This window comes from Humulus lupulus, chromosome 1 (assembly GCF_963169125.1).
Source record: "Humulus lupulus chromosome 1, drHumLupu1.1, whole genome shotgun sequence".
In the NCBI taxonomy this organism is placed as follows: domain Eukaryota; kingdom Viridiplantae; phylum Streptophyta; class Magnoliopsida; order Rosales; family Cannabaceae; genus Humulus; species Humulus lupulus.
Window position 1 is genome coordinate 18,575,221 of NC_084793.1, and position 20,297 is coordinate 18,595,517.

The window sequence follows — 20,297 nt, forward strand, 5'->3', positions numbered from 1 at the left end:
AGGTTTAAGTGCGAGGCTCGTGTTGAGTTCCGGGGTGATGTTAATGATTAGAGCATTACCGGGAATTAAAGGGTAACGAGATGTGAATTATTGGTGTTTGAGGTTTTTGAGAATAGCGGGAATTGGAGAGCATTAATTATGATTAACGAGATAGGAGGAAAGTACCAAATATGCCCTTGGGAGCCTTTAGAAACTATTAATTGACCTAGGGGTAAAATGGACATTTCACCCCTAGGATAGATATATTTAGTGTTGGCTGAAAGAAGGAAGTAAAAACAGAGTAAGTTTCTGAGTTCTCCCGTACCTTCTTCTCTTCACCTTTCTTTGTGATTTTTGAACCAATCTTGAGGATTCTAGCTTGGGAAGCAAGCCTTGGGAGTTTAGGAGTGTGTTCCTCCATTGAAGAGCATCATAGGCTGAGCTTTGGGTAATTTTCTAACCATGGAATTCTCTGGTTTGCCCTGTTTTAGCTTTGTTTTGCAGCTGTGATTTCTATGGTGAATACTTGGTTTTGTTGGGAGTTTTGGCTAGGGTTCCTATGCTTGTGATGTTTGGGGTGTGTTAGAATGGTTTTTGGGTTCATTTGGCATCAAGAATGGGATTTGGAAGCTTGGGAATCAGGTTAGAATCGAAGGAGTTGAAGAAGTTCGGTTCAGGGAAGTGTTGGTCTGGAGGTAGCGCTATAGCTGCCACCCTAGGGCGCTACAGCGCTCCTCAGGAGGCTTTTTGGCATATTAGTGGTTCTGAGTATAGCGCTGGGGGGCTAGGGGTTGAGCGCTGTAGCGCTACCCTGTTCCTTCTAAGTCCCGTTTTGAGTGTTTTTAAGGGTTTTTGACTTGGGATTTCAATCCTTAAGGCCCGGGATCGAATCTACTCACCGTGTGGGCATGTTTCGAGGTTCCGAGAGTGGTGCTTAGGTTAAGACCCTATCTATGTTGATTTTCATTAATGGAGGTTATAATTAGTTGTGATTAGGTAACCGCTAAGGAACTAAAAGATCGATCGTTCTTAGGGGACGTCCTGAAGTAAGAAAATTGAACCCTATGTATATATGACATGCGTGATTGTTATTGAGGCGTGAGATATTGGATGAGTCCCACACTACGTCGTACTCTCTTCATCCGGGTACCACGAAGATGTATCAGGATCTACGAACGTTATACTGGTGGCCCGGGATTAAGAGGGATGTAGTTGAGTATGTATCTAAATGTCTAATCTGTCAACAGGTTAAGGCTAAGCATCAGCGACCAGCGGGATTGCTGCAGCCTTTGGGTATCCTAGAGTGGAAGTGGGAGGATATTATGATGGATTTCGTGGGAGGATTACCCAGGACAGTTGGACTTCATGACTCGGTATGGGTGATAGTGGATAGATACACCAAGTCAGCTCATTTCCTACCAGTTAGGTCAACTTATACTGTGGAGCAGTATGCAGAGCTGTATGTGAGGGAGATAGTTCGTCTCCATGGGGTTCCAAAGTCTATTGTATCTGATCGAGACCCTATCTTTACCTCTAAGTTCTGGGGAGCTCTGCAGAAACCCATGGGGACTCAGTTGAAGTTTAGCACAGCTTTTCATCCTCAGACTGATGGACAGTCTGAGAGGACGATTCAGGTATTGGAGGACATGCTTAGGGCATGTGTGATTTACTTTGAGGGTTCGTGGAACAAGTATCTTCCATTGGTTTAGTTTTCATATAACAACAGTTATCAGTCCACGATTGGAGTGGCTCCTTATGAGATGTTGTATGGAAGAAAGTGCAGATCGCCTATTCATTGGGATGAGATGGGTGAGAGAAGGTATTTAGGGCCAGATATAGTTCAGAAGACTAATGAGGCCATTGAAAAGATTCGAGCTAGGATGCTTGCCTCACAGAGTAGACAGAAAAGCTACGCTGACCCTAAGCGTAGGAACGTGGAGTTCCAGGTCGGGGACCACGTGTTTCTACGAGTTTCACTGTTGAGGGGTGTGAGGAGGTTTGGAGTGAAGGGCAAGCTGAGCCCTCGGTTTGTTGGACCCTTTGAGATTCTGGAGAGAGTTGGGCAGGTTGGCTTATAGGCTGGCCTTGCCACCGTCCTTATCAGGGGTTCATAACGTGTTTCACGTCTCTGTGTGAAGTATGTTTCTGATACTACACATGTGTTGAGGCATGAGGACTTGGAGCTGCAGGCAGACTTGTCCTATGAGGAGAGACCAGTTCAAATTCTGGATCGGAAGGATAAGGTTTTGCGGAATAAGACGATTCCATTAGTGAAAGTACTATGGAGGAATAACAAGGTCGAGGAAGCGACCTAGGAGCTAGAGACGGCGATGCGGGATCAGTATCCCGAGCTATTCAGGTAAATTTCGAGGACGAAATTCTCATTAGGAGGGGATAGTTGTAACGACCCAAATTCGCTAATAAGGCTTAAGGGCCTTGATTAGTGTGCCAGGAGGGCATTACCAGAATAATTGTGATTTAATGAATAATTATGTGTTTAATAATGTTTACATGATAATTGAATAATATGTGGTAATGTGATATGTGATATATGTGAGAACCACATTATTATGTGGACAGGTTCGTTGAGTACGACTCAAGACGATTCTAGGGTCAGATAGCGGGAAAAGTCACAATGGAGTTTAAGATTTGACTTTGGAGAAGTCGGGGATATTTTTAGATAGCGGGTAGCGATTTGGACTATCGGGACATGAAAGTAAATATATGGAGATATATTTGAGGTTAGAATGTCTAGGCGGGAATATTGGGGGATTTTACCATTTTGGCCTCGGGGACGGTTCCGGCCCCCGAGCCTCGGGATTAACTTAACAAATAAGTTAGACTTGAGGAAGTCTTTAGAAAACATAAACCGACTAACACTTAGGCTCTCTTTCTCTCTCACGCACAAGGAAACACAAAAGAAACACATAGAAAATCAAAGGGGGAAACAAGCTGGAATTCTGAGATTTGAGATGAGGAATTTAAGGTTTAGCTCAGGGATTTATCAAGCATTAGAACAGGGGTTAAGGTAAGTATTTAACTCTGTTTTCTGTGGTTGAATTAAGAGTTTAAGCTGGGTTTTAGTAAAGTGTTGAAACAAGTTTAGTTGTGATGTTCTAAGGCAGAATTAAGAGGGGAACTTGGGAGCTTAGCTTGGCCACAGCTTGGTGAAGTGATTCAACAACAAAGGTGAGTCTCTACTCCTGGTTTAGAGGTTTTTCATTGAGTTTGATGGCTGGTTTGTGTGTGTTTTAACACTTGGGTTTCAGAAATTGAAATGAAGAGGTTGGAGTGTGTTAGGCTGTGTTTTATTGGGAATTATGCTGTTTAGATCATGCTAAAGAGGTTGGGAATTAATTGGTTAAGAGTTGGGGAGTTTTGGGATGGTTTAAGGTGAAGTTTTGAGCTTTAGATTGGTGAAAAATCTGGGTTCGAAGGGGAGGGCCGCAGCTCTGTTCTAGAGCGCCGCGGCCCTAGCATGCAAAGAAGGCAAGGAGGTTCGGCCAAGGGGGTGCGCCGCGGTACCTAAGGCAAGGGCCGCGGCGCGTGTGTGGTTCAGAGTGGGGATAGTTTTTGTTTTGGGGAAGGGCCACGGCTAGGCTTTGGGGGCCGCAGCCCTTGGTTGCACACTTGGGATTTTGAGGGTTTTAATCATGGGTGAGTGGTCTTGGGTGCTCGGGTTTGGCTTCACCACCGTGCTTGGTGGAATTAGGAGTCCCGGGAGTTAGTTTTGTAATTGGGAACCTATATTTGATTATTTATGAAACCCTATGCTTTGGTTGTGGTTAGGTGATAAAAGCTTAGGCTCGGGAACGAATCGTGCTTGAGGGACGTTGCTCGTAATTCGATAACCGTACAGACAAAAGGTAAGAAAATTGCACCTGGTTAAAAATATGTGACAGGACTAAGGGTTCCCTATCGTTGACGCTTGAAAGTTGGTATTATGCCATGCAAGCCATTTAGTGGACCAACGGCCTAAGGGTGACAAGGGTCTCACTAGCGCATAGGGCGCGGCTCGGACACTGGTATCCGAGGACAGCTTATTATGCACTGAGCTTGGTTTAAGCGGGCCAGAGTCAGTGGGTTAAATAGAGGGTGCGGTCTAAGTCGCCGGCCCTGAATATTCTGTAATATGAATGTTTTATGAGATAGAATGTGTCTTGGATTGATTTGTATATGTTGATTATCTATTGTGGAATGTCTAATAAGTATACATGCTTACTGAGCTATTTGTCTGTTGTAGTTGTTTGAGTTATCTGTAATGTTTTCTTGCTGGGCCTTGGCTCACGGGTGCTACGTGGTGCAGGTAAAGGCAAGGGCAAGTTAGATCAGCCCTAACTGGAGAGCTCAGCGTGCGGAATGTACATAGCCAGGTGCTCGACCGCCACGGTTGAGATCTAAGCAAGGACGTGGAACCTGAAGACTGTCTGTTTTGGCCTAAGTATGGCTAGTGGTTCCTCATGTATTTTTGGGAGTCTGTAAACTTTCTTTAACTTTGTTTTTGTATGGGATCCCATGATACTACAGTTTATGTAGGCTAAATGAGTCTTTTGAGACCAAAACCTTTTTAACCTTAGCTCTTACATGTTTAGCGGCACGATTTCAAACTAATGACTTGACTAGCGAGTCGTACACCTTTATAAGTACACGGTGTAGCGGTCTTGGCTATCCAGGGCGTACAGGTCATGAGGAAGGTTATGTTGGTGACCATTCATCATACATCTATCCTGTTCAAACTTATGAAAGATTCACTTACCAGTTAAGCCCGAGTGACCCTATCATCACATGGCTAGAGAGGGCTGCACCCACTTTTGTGACTGTCACCTATTTGTTTGGACTGGTGGTACTGAGTGATTATTACGATCATTGTTGATATTATATCATGTTTTATTATGCTTTTCTTGCTGGGCCTTGGCTCATGGGTGCTATGTGGTGCAGGTAAAGGGAAAGAAAAGCTCACCCAGCCTTGAGTGGAGAGCTTAGGTGGTGATGTGTACATATGCGGCCGCTTGACCACCACGGCCAAGGCGTTCTCAGAGGAACTAGGGGGTTTACCCTATTTTTGCCGCTTAGATCGGCGGGGTTGTAAATTTGAAACAGTAATGACTATTTTGTACTGAGAACAACTTGTAAATGTTTTGATTAGCTCTGCAGAGCAGTTTGCAATGAAAAATATCCATTTCCTTTTTATTAGTTTTCCTCCTTAACTTGTTAATCATACTTAGAGCACGTTTTTAACCAAATGACTCGGGTAGCGGGTCAAATTTCTGGTTCACCGTTCACTGTAACTCTTCTGGGGTAACCAGGGCGTTACAAAAAGATTTACAACCAACAGACCTAAGCAGAAAAATAGGGTTTAACCCTAGTTCCTCTTTAAACCCTCAGCCGTGGTGGTCGAGCAGCCGCATATGTACACATCGTCACCTAAGCTCTCCAACTCAAGAATGGTCCAACTTTCTTTTGCCTTTACCTGCACCACATAGCACCCGTAAGCCGAAGTTCAGCAAGAAAACTCAATATGCTCATGAATAGGTAATAACATGTTACTAATTCATAATAGGCATGCCTAGCAATAATAGCCCTATTCATGCATGCAAATAAATCCAAATAAGGATTTTGGGCCATGCCTTTGTATGGATGACTTATGGGCCTTGCCCTTTGTATAGATGGTTTATGGGCCCTGCCCTTTTCATTGATGACTATCAAGTCATAAAGAAATTAGATGGCCAATGTGTCCATCTAAAATAAGTGACAATTAAGTCACACACCGGGGTCCGTACCCTAATCAGATGAGTGAATATCACCTTATGATTTTGATAATCACATTGGGGCTTATAGCCCAAATCAGATGAGTAAGTTACACTTTGGGCTCCGCACCCTAATCAGATGAGTGATTATGGAGTTACAAACTTGGGCCTTGCACCTTTATCAGATGAGTGACTATGGAGTCACAAACTTTAATCAGATGAGTGACTATGGAGTCACAAACTTGAAACAGATGAGTGACTGTAATGCCCCAAATTTTCCTAATAAGCTTTAGGACCTTGATTAGGAGGCCGGGTAGGCCATAATTGTGATAATATGCTATTAAATGATAATATGCATGTTTAGGTGTATTAAATATGCATGTGAACCCATTTTTGAGTAATTGGGTGACTTTCATATTTTGCTCATTTCAGGCATATTTGGTATATATGTGATATGTGTGTGGTACTTTATTATTATTTGGTTATGCTAGGGTTACTCAGAACAAGACGATCCTAGGAGGTAAGCTAGTGGGAAAGTCACAACGGGATTTATGCTTGACTCGGAGTAAGTCAAGGGGTATTTAGAGCATTACCGGGTTATTGGGTAATGGAAATAAATATTTGGTGATAAATTGGGAGTTAGTAAGATCATGGGGAAATTCTGGAGGTTTTGACTATTTTGCCCCCTGGGACATTTTCGAGACCCCGAGCATTAGGATTTGTTTGAGGCTACTTAAGCTAGAAGTAACCTTTTAAGAAATAAAAAGAACGTTCAGAACGTTCTCTCTCCCTCAAAGTTCCATTTTCATCTCCCGATTGCATTTTCGAAGGAAACTTGAGTTCTAGGACTCGGATTCAAGCGAGGATCGAGGCATAGTGATCCTAGGAAAGATTAGAAGCTTATTGCCAGAGGATTTAGTTGGAAACAACTCAATCAGAGGTAATTCAAGTTTTAAGTTTTTTAAAGTTTTTAAGCTTCAATTGGACTTTGTGTTTTGATGAGTTTTTGTTAGATTTGAGGCTTGGGTTTTGTTGGTTTTGGATCATGGGGATGTTTGGGAACTTTGATTTTTGAGTTTGGAGATGTTTGGATATGTTTTTAAAAGGTTGAAAATGGGGAAAAATGGCTGATCCGAGGTTGGGCTGCAGCCCTATTCTTGGAAGAAGCAGGTGGAAGGTTGTGTGTGTGATGGGGGCCGCGGCACTAGGTATGGGTCGCCGCGGTGCTTGCCCCTGATGCCTCTGTTTGGGGGTCACAGCCTAGTGAGTTGGGGTCGCGACGCTTGAGGGTGTTTATGGCCAAAATGATTGTTTAAGCTTGGGAACTCAAACCTTAGGCCTCGGGATCATTCCTACTACCCGGTTTAGTGGGATTGGATGTCTCGGAGGCTAGGTCTTGGTTCCGGGATTGGTATTAGAACTTGAACTCATTGGATCACCATTTGTGGTTGTGAATAGGTTATCACTAGAGGCTTGGGATAAGGATCGTGCTTGAGGCTCGTTTATTGGTAACCTATGCTTGGACCAAAGGTAAGAAAACTGCACCCCATATGTGTGACATGCATGGTTATTCTTGATGCATGTTGGATGTTTAAATATGAACATGGATAACATATTGAATGCTTAGCAATCTTGCTCACTTGTATATGGTTATTATTGAGGCATGTTGGATGTTTAAGTGTGATGCATGTGATGCACGAGAAACATGTGATTAGGGCATGCCATGAATATTGAGTATGAGACTGTTCAGAGCTTGAGTCTCTGTGTTTATGCATGATTCCAATTATGCTAGCAATTGTTAAGTAAGTGTGCTGAATGCCCTGTATTTGGATATTTGACATATGATACATGTTTCATAGAATTGCTTACTTGTGTATGGCACTGACTGAATAGTCAGAATTGGCAAAGGTGTCAGTATCAACTGTGAAGCTGTGACTCATTAGTCAAGTTCGGTAGTGGTACTGGGCACTGGTCACACAGTACTGACTCATAAGTCAGGAACTGCCTTTGCGTGTTCAACGCAAGCTAACAAAGATTATATCTAATCGACATCTGCATTAAATAACTCAGAAGAGAGTTAATGCCGGACCGACCTCAAGTTTGATGAATACTATAAGCGCTTGTCTAGCCAAAGGCTAGTTACTTAGAGCCACAATGACTATTTAGTCACATGGTTGTGGGTGCCGAGCCCCGTGTGACTTACCCAACAGTCACTCATCTGATCAGAGCCATTGCAGGAAAGCCTAAGTGACGGTTCCGTCACACGGCTATGGGCGCTGAGCCCTATAGTGACTTGTTTGTCAGTCACTCATTATGGTTTAACAGAACCTCAAAGTAATATTCACTCATCTGTTCAGGGCTATAAGCTCTGTATGATCATTCTGATCATCATTTGCAAGGCTTTGGGTGTTGAGCCCCGTAGTGACTTGCTTGTTAGTCACTTTGTATGGTTTACCAGAGCCTCAAGTATCAAATCACTCATCTGATTAGGATTGACTTGATAGTCATCCAATCAGGAGGGCAGGATTTCTTATCCTAGATTCCCCAGCATTATTTGAGTTTATTTGCATGCTTGAATAGAACTATATTTGCTAGGCATGCCAGATATGTTTTGATATCATAATATGATAGCTCATGAGCATATTGAGTTTTCTTGCTGGGCGTCGGCTCACGGGTGCTATGTGGTGCAGGTAAAGGCAAAAGAAAGTTGGACCATCCTTGAGTTGGAGAGCTTAGGTGACGATGTGTACATATGCAGCTGCTCAACCGCCACGGCCGAGGTTTGAAGGAGAGGAACTAGGGTTAAACCCTGTTTTGCCGCTTAGATCGGCTGGTTGTAAATATTTTCTTGTAATGGACCTTTAAATTATATTTTTGGGATCCCAATGTATATAGTGAACGTTTTAGTGAAACGTTATATCTTAACCGAAATTTTTAATCCCTAAACTGCTAATCATACTTAGTTACACGATTATGGCCAAATGACTCGGTTAGTGAGTTTAGCACTGTTTAAATTGTGCACCGTAACGGTCCCTGGAGTTTAGGGCGTTACAGTGACTAATGAGTGAGTCACTAACTTGGGCTCCGCACCCTTAGCCATGTGACGATGCAGTCACCTGGGCCTTCTAGCTCTGGCTCTAAGTAACTAGACTTTAGACTAGACAAGCATTTTTTATTTTTCATCGAACTTAAGGTCGGTCAAGCATTAATGTTAGTGATGATTCATTCAATGCTTATGTCGATTAGATCTAATCTTTCAGCTTGCGTTAAACACACTAATATCGTTCTTGACTCTTAAGCAAATACTATACGACCAGTGCTCAATACTGCTGCCGAACTTGACAAGTAAGTCACAACTTCACAGTCAGTACTAACACCATTGCCGATTCCTGACTCATAGGTCAATGCCATTCACAGATAAGCAAGATTGCTAAGCCTTTAGTATGCAATCAAAATGTAATGCCCCAAAATCCCTAATAAGGTTTAGGACCTTGATTAGGAGGCTGGGAGAGCCATAATTGATTTATTATGCCATTAAATGATTATATGCATGTGTTATGTGAATTATATTATAATATTATGATAAATGCATGCATATGGGTCCATTTTTAATTATAAGGGCATTTTGGTAATTTGGCCCATAGAGGACGTAATTGTGTATTTTCATGCATGTTGGTGAATTATGAATAATACCACATTATATGTGGATTTGTTCAAGCCATTCGGCATGAGACGATCTTTGAATGCAAGTTGTTGGTCTGGTCATAACGAGGTTAATTTCGGAGCTCGGGGTGAGTCTCGAGGTAATTTGGTGATTAGAACATTGTCGGGAATTAAAGAGTAATGGGATATGATTTATTAGCATTTGAGAATAATGAGAATTGGAGGGTGTTAATTATGATTAACGAGATAAGCGAGAAATGATGATTTTGCCCTTGGTGGCTGTTAAGGATTTTAATTAGGCTTGAGGGCATTTTAGTCTTTTCTCCTAAGGATATATATGAACCTTTGAGAAGGCTGTGGAAGGCTGAACCAAAACAGAGCATAGTTCTTCACCTTCTCCCGTTCATCATTTCCCTTCATTTCTCTTTGAATTTTGAAGCTCCGTTTAAGGAACCAAGCTAGGGAACCAAGCCTTGAGGGTTTTGAGTTATCTTTTACCATTGAAGAGGGTGTAATTCAGAGCTTGAGGTAAGTTTTTAACCATAGAATCTCTGGTTCATGCCCTACTTTTCATTTAAGTTTCAGTTGGGTTTTCAAGTTTGATAATGAGAATTGATGGGAGTTTTTGACAAGGGTTGCTTGGGTTATGATGCCTAGGACTTGTTTATATGGTTTTTGGGTTCATTTGGGAGTTTAATTGAGTTTTGAGCTTTTTTTGAAGGTTGGAAATGGAGGAATCGAAGGAGGGAAAAACCATGGCTGATCAGCCTGGTCCTAGCGCTACAACGTCCAAAGGAGGGTGCTACAGCACTAGCCAGGGGCATTTTGCTCTGCCAAGGGCGCTGGGGCGCTAGGGTAGCGCTACCCTGCATTTCCAAATTCATGTTTTAGGCTGTTTTGAGGTATTTTGGCTTAGGGTTCAATTCCTAAGGTTCGGGATCGAATCTGCTCACCGTTTTGGTATGATTCGGGGTTCCGAAAGTGAGGTTTAGGTCAAGAACCTTTCATTGCTCATTTTCATTAATTGGAAGTTATATTTGGTTATGAATAGGTGACCGCTAAGAGATTAAAGGAATGATCATTCTCAAGGGCCGCTCAATTGTTATTTCTCGATCGAACCTGAGGTAAGAAAACGACATCCCATATGTGACCAGCATGGTTATTATTGAGGCATGTTGAGTGTTTAAATGTGTACATTGATTGCTTATCAAATTCTTAGCAAATCTTGCTCACTTTTGAATGGCACTGACTTATTAGTCAGAATCGCCAATGGTGTCGATATTAAGTGTGAAGTTGTGACTTACTAGTCAAGTTCGGTAGTAGTACCGAGCACTGGTCGTATGGCATTGACTTATGAGTCAAGGATGGTTTTAGCGTGTTTAACGCAAGCTGTAAAGATTAGATCTAATTGACATAAGCATTGAATGACTCATCATGAGCATTAATGCTTGACCGACCTTAAGTTCGATGAAAACCAAAAGCTCTTGTCTAGTCTAAATGCTAGTTATTTAGAGCCAGATACGGAAAGGCTAAGGTGACCTACACATCACATGGCTAGGAGGGTATAGGACCTCAGAGATAGACTTATCAGTCATCTGATTGAGATAGACTTATCAGTCACCTAATCGAGATGGAATTATCGATCATCTGACCGAGATGGACTTATCAGTGATCTGACCTAGATAGACTTATCAGTCATCTGACCGAGACGGACTCATCTGTCATCTGACTGAGATGGACTTATCAGTCATCTAACTGAGATAGACTTATCATTCATTTGACCGAGATAGACTTATCAGTTATCTAATCGAGATAATCTTATCAGTCATCTATTTAGAGAGTGACTTATTAGTCAACTATTCAGAGAGACTTATCAGTCGTTTACTTCAGAGAGACTTATTAGTTATCTACCTCAGAGCGAGAGCCTTATTAGTCATCTACTCAAAGCGCAGGATTCCACAAACATTTATTTGTACCTGCTTGCATGCATGAGTAGGGTTATTACTGCTAGGCATGCCTATTAAGACTTAGTAACATGTTATTACTTGTTCTTGAGCATATTGAGTTTTCTTGCTGGGCTTCGGCTCACGGGTGCTATGTGGTGCAGGTAAAGGCAAAAGAAAGCTGGACCATCCCTAAGATGGAGAGCTTAGGTGACGATGTGTACATATGCGGCTGCTCGATTGCCACGGCCGAGGGTTGAAAGAGGAACTAGAGCTAAACCCTATTTTGCCGCTTAGATCAGCTGGTTGTAAATATTTTGTTGCAATTAATCTTTAAATTTTATTTTTGGGATCCCAATGTATACAGTAAATGTTTTAGTGAAACTTTATATCTTAACCAAAAATTTTAATCATAGACCACTGATCATACTTAGTTACACGATTATGGTCAAATGACTCGGTTAGTGAGTTTAGCGCTGTTTAAATGCATACCGTAATGGTCCCTGGAGATTAGGGCGTTACACAAAGTCCACATTTAAAACACTCAACATGCCCCATTAATAACCATGCATGTCACATATGGGGTGCAGTTTTCTTACCTCTAGTTCGAGCGTGGAATAACAAATGAACGACCCTTGAGAATGATCAAAGTTAAGCATGCTTGATCTGGAATAATCTTATGATGGGTGACCTCCTCAAAAGTTTTCCCAGCAAGCGTTCAAGTGAGGACAAAGCACGCTGGAAAGACTTGTGTTGGTTTGTAGGGCCAGTCGTCATTCTAGGTAGCAGCTATAGTGACGTGGGGCGTTACAAATGGTATCAGAGCCTTGACCCAGCCGGAAGTGTGGTCGACGGGGACGTCGGACCCCTAAGGGTGGGTGATTGTGACAGTCAGAATCCCGTGATCCGTAAGGGGAAAGACTGGGTAAAAAGTTGTGCAATCCCTCATCGCCTGGGGAAGGTCAAGTGTGATTATTCTAAAACTGTGTAGGAATGGGACTACACAATTGAAGATGGCTTAAAGGGATTGATGGATACTACTTATGCCAACAAGATGCATCTTTTTTTGCGGTAGCCCATCACTTTAGAACTCCAAAGTTAAGCGTGCTTGACCTGGAGCAATCTTATGATGGGTGACCTCCTGGGAAGCTTTCCCAGGAAGCATGCGAGTGAGGACAAAGCACGCTGGAAAGACTCGTGTTGGCTTGTAGGGTCAATCGTCATTCTAGGAAGCAGACATAGTAACTTGGGGCATTACAGGAATGATAATCATATATGTTATTTATTAGTTTCATTTTTCTCTAATTCAAATAATTGTAATAGAATGTGAAATATCTCATTCTTTTAAGGATATTAATCCACTACTATAAATGTTGGTGTTGCAATGTAACAATGGACAACCATTTTGAACTATGTAAGCAAGAACTCTATAAAAAATTAAATTTTGAATAAAACTCTATAGTGAATGTATGATTTATTTTGGGCCAAACCACTATAAATTGAGTGTCTTTCTTTTTTCTATTCCACATCCTGAACACTTCATAAATCATAATCATATTTATATTTGTAGTTGATGAATTCTTTAGTCAACAGCCAATTTGATCAAATTGTGCCAAATTATTCCCAAGTAATTAATATTAAAAGTAGGATAATTTGCAAAATTATCTTTATTTTTAAGCAAGAGGGAGGGACAGACAAGAGAAAAATGAGTGAATTAACCTTTATATTTCTTTTTTGATCTTTTCTTTAGTTACATAAGTGTTTTTTTTTCCTTCAATATATTACAATATTTATATCTATGGGTCTGTCCTTTTCTTTTTTTATTATTTTAATTTTAAATAAAAGATAATGGTTTCAACTTCTTTAAACTGGCATAAAATTTAAATATATTCAAATACACTAAAAAAAAATATCAGTTTATACTATTCATTGATGATATCATTATAGTGCTTTTGAAACTAATATATAAATTAGCATATTTACTATATTAAATATGGCAAAGAGAACATGCAATTGAATCTTTTCATCATGTTAGGTAGGAAATGAATTTTTTAAAGTAAACCCTATTCTAGACTTCTTCTACTCACCAATATTCCATCATGCTAAACATAAAATAATTATAAACTACACTATTTATTATCACAGCCACAATATTAAATTTCAAGTCATAATAAATGCAAATAATACTATATGCAATCATAAAATAATTTTGGTGAAAAAGAAACTCTTAGATCCATCTATCCCCTCAGCAAATCCCTTTAGGGTTTACTTCATATCTTTGGGCAAAGGTCCAAGAATGAGACATTTACCTCCATTACTTAACATTTTTTCAAAGGCATAAAGGAGCAAAGTAAAGTGGTAGGGTTAGCCATTCCACAAGCAAAAAAGCATATAAAAAGAATAACCAAAGATCATTTTGCTTATTATGTCCTTAGAGTTTGAATAGTAGATAGATTTCATTGTCACGAAGAAATAAAATGACCACGAAACTGTATCAGAATATCCATTCATTGTATGCTCTTATAAAATAAGTGGTTCTACTTTTATTTCTATCTTTTTGGGAGTAAAGTGGTTGGGACATTTCAATGAATAAAGTTCGAAATTAAAAAATTGGTCCAAAAGTCACTCAAATATACAAGAACAATACTTTAATTCTTAACAGATCTAATCAGAAAACTTCAAAAATAAAACCATTACACAAAAAAAAAAAAAAAATGAACGACCAAAACATCAAAAGATTCTTCCTAAAGGGAATCCATCTTTAATTTCGTACTTTTTGGTTTGAGAGTACAATATGAGATACTGTGAGCCGGATCACATGATAGCACAAGCAGCTGGGTTTTCATCACTGAAAGCAGTGGTGTACCGCACCTCAGTGGAACTCGCACGTGCCAGCTGCCCCACGTGTGGGTCATAGGTGTTTCGCACATACCCAGAGGGGGCTTTCTTGTCGTAAACCCCAGGCGCGTAGGGATGCTCGACGACGTCGTATGGTACGTAAGGCCAGATCTCAGCCTTCTTACCCGTCCGATGCGCCACGCGGGCCACCACCTTGGAGGGCTCCACATATCCAACGACTGTGAGCTTGTTAGCCTTGCGCTCTACGTCCACGGATTTCACGCCCTTCATTCCCTCCACTGCTCGTTTCACTTTTCTCTCGCATCCTTCGCAGTCAATTCTCACTTTCACCTCCACCGTCTGATCACATCACACACACAAAAAAATCACCATCAGATTGATTACAAGTGGCAATTGAAACACGACAAAGTAAACGTGTTTTCGTCCCCTGTATTCCAAGGACCAATAGTAGCTCGACAGATAATCATATGGTGTAGTGCAGAAAAGACAGCACGAAATTTTGGTGGGTGCCACCCACCAGGGTTTATGATTGTTTGTCCATTTTTAAGAAAAAATAATAATTATAAATTAAAATGAAAAGTAGTTCACTTGAATTACTTGGGTAGAATACAATATAATTTTACATTTGAATATAGCTGTTTTTCGAAGTATACTCTGAATTTTTTTCTAATCATTTGTTAAATTATCTGGAAAACAACTTGGGTTTTTGTTTGAGTACTAGAAGAACAACCAAGGTTCCAAATTCAGAAACCACAGGCATGAACAGACAGGGTCAAGTACAACAGAACAGACAGAATATATATCCCATACAAGAAACACTTTGTTTTGCTTTACTCATTACAAATTTATAAAAGAAAAATACTAATAATTAAGTTAACTATAGTTATACAAACAAATCTTATCTTAACTTAACCCCAGTTCATATTATTCCATTTAAGCTAAGCCTAGCTAGGTCATTCATATATTAAGAGTAAGAACAGAAACCCTACACAATTAGCAGATCTCAAACCTTTTTTTTTTTTTTTTTTTTTTTGAGAATTAAAACAGGAAACTTCGATCATAGACATATTCTCAAACAATTATGAAACTACTAATGATGCATATATATATAATATGAAGTTGAGTTGTGTAAATACCTGCAATTGCTTGCGTTTCTTGTGCTTGGAACTACCATGAGAACAATCAAAGACATGAGAGAAATGATCTAAAACCCCCATTATCACTTAGATTAATTGACTAGTTGATACACCAACCAAAAACAAATATGACTCGGGGCTACAAAAGAAGTTGATGAGAACAAATTACACCCCAAAATATATTTAAAAGCTTTGTTGTTCAGAGAGAAATATGATTGAATGGTTGAATTTAACTAATTGAGAGGGTCCTCCACTCCTTTATATATAACAATAAAATAATAAATAAAAGGTCATTGATAGGAAATGATATGATAATAATCTAAAGGCTGTTACAATAGTCCGAGCCGAAATCTGGGTCGTCCGTTTTTTTTTTGGTAAATTTAAAATATGTTATAAACTCGTCAACGTAAAAAGTCTTTTCCGCAAGAATTTAGCCACGTGTCCTCGTTTCGTAAGCGCGGTTACAGCAGCGCCAATACTCCCCGACGTGGTTATCCATGAAGGGACTTAGCACCGACCGTCGTGGGCCCCAAGACCCGACCCTCATTTGGGCGGGTGATGGCGTTTGTGGTTAGTTATGGAGTAATTGTCGTTTCAGTAATGGGAAAGTGGGACCCGACTGAAATAGGAGGTTGGGTATTGAATGTTGATAATCTTGAGATAAGGGGAGCGTGTGGTATGTGCTTTGTCGTATGTAGCCAGTACCTATATATTTTTCTAAAGCACTATTTTATTAATTTGTATTTATAATAATACTTATTTCGTACAATATATTTTAAAATTGTATATAGTTACTATTCTAAATTTGATAGGAAACATATTTAACAGGTAAATTTAAATTTAATTAATAAAATTGTACTAAATTAATCAAATTATTCTTAATTATATGAGTTCAAAATTCATATTTAATTACTTAATTACATATAATTTATGATTGTTTGGTCATATTGATAAAATTTTATTAATCAAATCTTAGTCTAGGTTATCAAATATGTATAAGAGTATTATATAGCATTATTGAAGAAGAAAAAATAGTACCAAAATAATATTTTGAAAAAAAATATATTAAATGAGTAAATTTTAATTTTTTAAATAAACAATAAAATTAAGAATAGTACAGATGGAAAGTGATTATTGGAGCATCTTTCATGTGCTCATATGTGATTATTGTTCCTTTTGTGGCTTAATATTTTATGTGTTCGGTTTGGGACCAAGATTATTATTACTATCCGTTTTTGTCATTTTTCTTTGTTTGCCTAATCAATACTACTTTAGAGTAAACATGGGTTACGCTTATGATATTGATAATTAGGACAAAAACAACTTATTTGGTATATATATATATATATATATATATATGATATGATTCTGTCATGCAAACCTAATTTGTCTTTTGAAATAGCTTATTTCATCAAGGGTTGAGTAAGTGCCAAGCAATGTTTGTGGACCTCATGTTATGGTCAGTAACGAAGCTAATAATTATCCAATTTGGGGCAGCAGCTAGCATCCTGTTATTTTTTTTAATATCTTATACATAAATTAAACTAAAACATATATTATTTTCTTAAAAATGATATTTGTCTCTCAAACTTGTTAAAAATATATAAAAAATATTATCTCAAATCATATTTTCTAGCTCCATCACTAGTTATGGTGACTTTTTTTTTCCTAATTAATAAAACTCTTTTTTTTTCATTTTTAAACATTTTAATAATAGGAAATTTACATGGCCTATACGATATTTATATACATAAAAAATATATATCATATTTAGAATTTAGTTTATGTTTGATATTAGATATAGAAATTATATTTTTAAAAATACATAAAAAAAATCAGAGTTATATATTTGAAATAGAAATTTCAAATTTCTTTTAATAAAAAACTGTTATTTTCTAATAAATAAATTGTTAGAATATTTGGTCTGCATTAAACATCAGAACACATCAGCAAAGTTACGTTTTTTCTTCTAGTCTTGTCTATCATTTCGTCAGATGGGTCTACAGTTGTAAAAACCCCCTATAAATAAGTCTTATTATCTCAGTTGTTTGAAAGTGAGATGAGTACAAATTTTATTTCTAATAATATGAGCTATTTTCAGAGAGAGAAAGAGAGAGAACTTGAGAGAGAAACACTTGGGTCTTGGGTGAGAGATTTCTTTGTACATGGTCAAGTGTACTTGGGGTTTTGCTTGGGTTCAAGGCATTGTAATCCATCAAGTGTAGAAGTTCTCTAGTGGTGACAAGTTGTAATCTCTATTGCTGTTTCATAGTGCAAAGAAAAACATTTCAAGGGGAGTTCAAAGAGGATGTAGGCTCAAGTTATTTGGGCTGAACCTCTATAATTCTTGGTGTTCATTTTATTATTTTTTCTTGCTGATTTTGTGATTGTAAATGAAGCTGGTGTGAGAAAGGTGAATTTCCTAACAGTGGTATCAAGAGCCAGGTTAATTGGCAAAGTTCAGCTTCAAGATCAAAGGTGACAAATGAGGGAAGAACTGGCTGAATCAAGTTCTTCATCAGAAAGTGACACAGAAAAAATTTCAGTCAAGAAAGAAGTCCAAGAATCAAGTTCGAAGGTTCAAGAATCTGTTCAAAGTCTCTTGGATTGGAGTTATTGCAATAATATGAGTAATATGAAGCTTGAAATAGAGAGGTTTGACGGTAATGAACATTTTAGAATTTGGAGAAGGAAGATTAAAGGAATGTTGGCTTCTCAAAAGTTATTACGTGTTCTTGAAGATCCTATTTCATGGCCTGAAGGTACTACAAAAGATCAAAAAGAAGAAATGCTCGAATCAGCCATTGGGATTATGATTTTTCATTTGTCGGACTCCATCATTCGAATGGTTGATAAAGAAGACACTCCATCCAAGATTTGGAAGAAACTAGATGAGTTATTTCAGCAAAAGATCTCACCAACAAAATCTTTCTTAAGGAAAGAATCTTTTGATTTAAGATGAGCAGTAGCAAGAGTTTAGAGCAGAATTTGGATGAGTTCCTAAGGATGAACATTGAGTTGGCTAACTCAGGAGAAGGAGAAGCTTTAAGTGATGAAAACCAAGCAATTCTCATTTTAAATTCTTTGCCTAAATCGCTTAAGGATGTCAAAAGTGCTATCAAGTATGGTCGTACATCAATTACTTTAGAAGAAGTAATTTCAGCACTGAAATCAAAGGATTTAGAGTTAAAATCAGAGAAATCTTCTTCACCAAACCTTGGAGAAAGCAACTACGCAAGGGGTCGATCACCACACAAAAACTCAAATGGCTATCATAAAAGGCACAGCAAGAGCAGAGGTAGATATGGTTCCAGAGGTCCAAACAATTCAAGGGCGTGTTTTCATTGTGGCAAGCTTGGTCACATGAAGAGAGATTGTTATCTCAGGCTCAGAAAACAAAAGGGCAGGAGTTCTGTCTATGAAAATGCTAGATCCATCTACGAGGGAAAATCTGAACATACGAATTCAACAAATATTGGAGAAGCTTGCAATGATGTTAAAGCTTTAATTGCAGCAACGGGAGAAAACGAAAAAGATTGGATCTTGGACTCTGGGTGTTCATACCATATGACTTTCAATAAGGAATGGCTTCAAGATTTCAGAGAGTTGAATGGTAGTAAGGTTATTATGGGGAATAATCAATCTTGCCAAGTAACTGGAATAGGCTCAATCAACATCAAAATGTTTGATGGTGTCATTCAAACATTGAAGAATGTCAGGTATGTTCCTAATCTGTCTAGAATTTTGGTTCTTGATGATGTAGATTATACAGTAAAAATAGAGCGTGGAACCATGAAGATTTGTAGAGGTTCAATGGTAGTTCTTAAAAGAATTAAAGAGGATTCTCTATACTACCTAATTGGTGAAACAGTAATTGGCAGCAACACTTTAGCCGAGGCACAAGAAGATCACAAGGCAATCCTATGGCATAGGAGACTTGGTCACATAAGTGATAAAGGCTTGCAAGTGTTAAAGCAACAAAGCTTACTTGGAAAGGATAAGGAGAGCAAAGTAGATTTTTGTGAGAATTGTGTCTTGAGCAAACATCACAGATTGGCTTTCAAAGTTGAGCAACACAATTCAAGGGGCATACTTGAATACCTACATGCAGACTTATGGGGTCCAGAAAAGAATCCAACCATTGGAGGTAACAATTACTTTCTTTCTATTGTAGATAATTTTTCTAGAAAAGTATGGGTGCATTTATTGAAACATAAAAATGATGCATTTGAGGCTTTTAAAAATTGGAAAATTCGTATGGAAAATCAAACAAATAGGAAGATTAAAATATTGAGGACCGATAATGGATTAGAATTTTGCAATGAGATTTTTTTATTCATATTGTAGAGAGAATGATATTCAAAGACATATGACTGTGAGATTAACTCCTCAACAAAATGGGGTGGCTGAAAGAATGAACTGAACACTACTTGATAAAACTAGATGTATGATGATTAGTTCAGGTATACCCAAGGGATTTTGGGGGGAAGCTATAATGACAGCTGCATATCTAGTAAATAGATGTCCTAATACAACTATAGAGTTTAAGACACCTGAAGAAAAATGGTCCAATAAACCACCAAACTTGTCTCACTTAAGAGTATTTGGGTGTGCTGCTTATGCACATCAAAGAGAGGGTAAATTAGATCCTAGAGCAATTAAGTGTGTATTTTTGGGTTACCCACAGGGAACTAAAGGTTACAAATTATGGGTTAAAGAAAACAAAGGTTACAAACTTATAATCAGTCGTGATGTTATATTTAAAGAAGATTGTGTTTCCTTGTTTATCTCAAACTAACATTCCTGCAGGTCAAGAACAAAATAGTACTAACAATGCAGGTACAATAGAGACTTTAGTTCAGATGGAAACAAGAGCACCCAACACAAATCAGGTGGAAGAAAATAAGATTCAGACCCCAACTCAAACTCCACCTGAAATGCAACCAGAACAACGTGTAGATGTATCTGAA

The 20,297-nt window shown here is 38.7% G+C and overlaps 1 protein-coding gene across 1 annotated transcript; it reads right to left on the reverse strand.

Moving 5' to 3' along the window:
• Positions 1–13,852: 13,852 nt before the first annotated feature.
• Positions 13,853–15,571, reverse strand: LOC133788278 (heavy metal-associated isoprenylated plant protein 26-like). Its single transcript, XM_062225704.1, has 2 exons — positions 15,328–15,571; positions 13,853–14,530 (listed from the first exon to the last, which is right to left on the reverse strand). The coding sequence occupies exons 1-2, from the start codon at positions 15,406–15,408 to the stop codon at positions 14,147–14,149; spliced, it is 465 nt and encodes a 154-aa protein (XP_062081688.1). The 5' UTR covers positions 15,409–15,571; the 3' UTR covers positions 13,853–14,146.
• Positions 15,572–20,297: the final 4,726 nt, after the last annotated feature.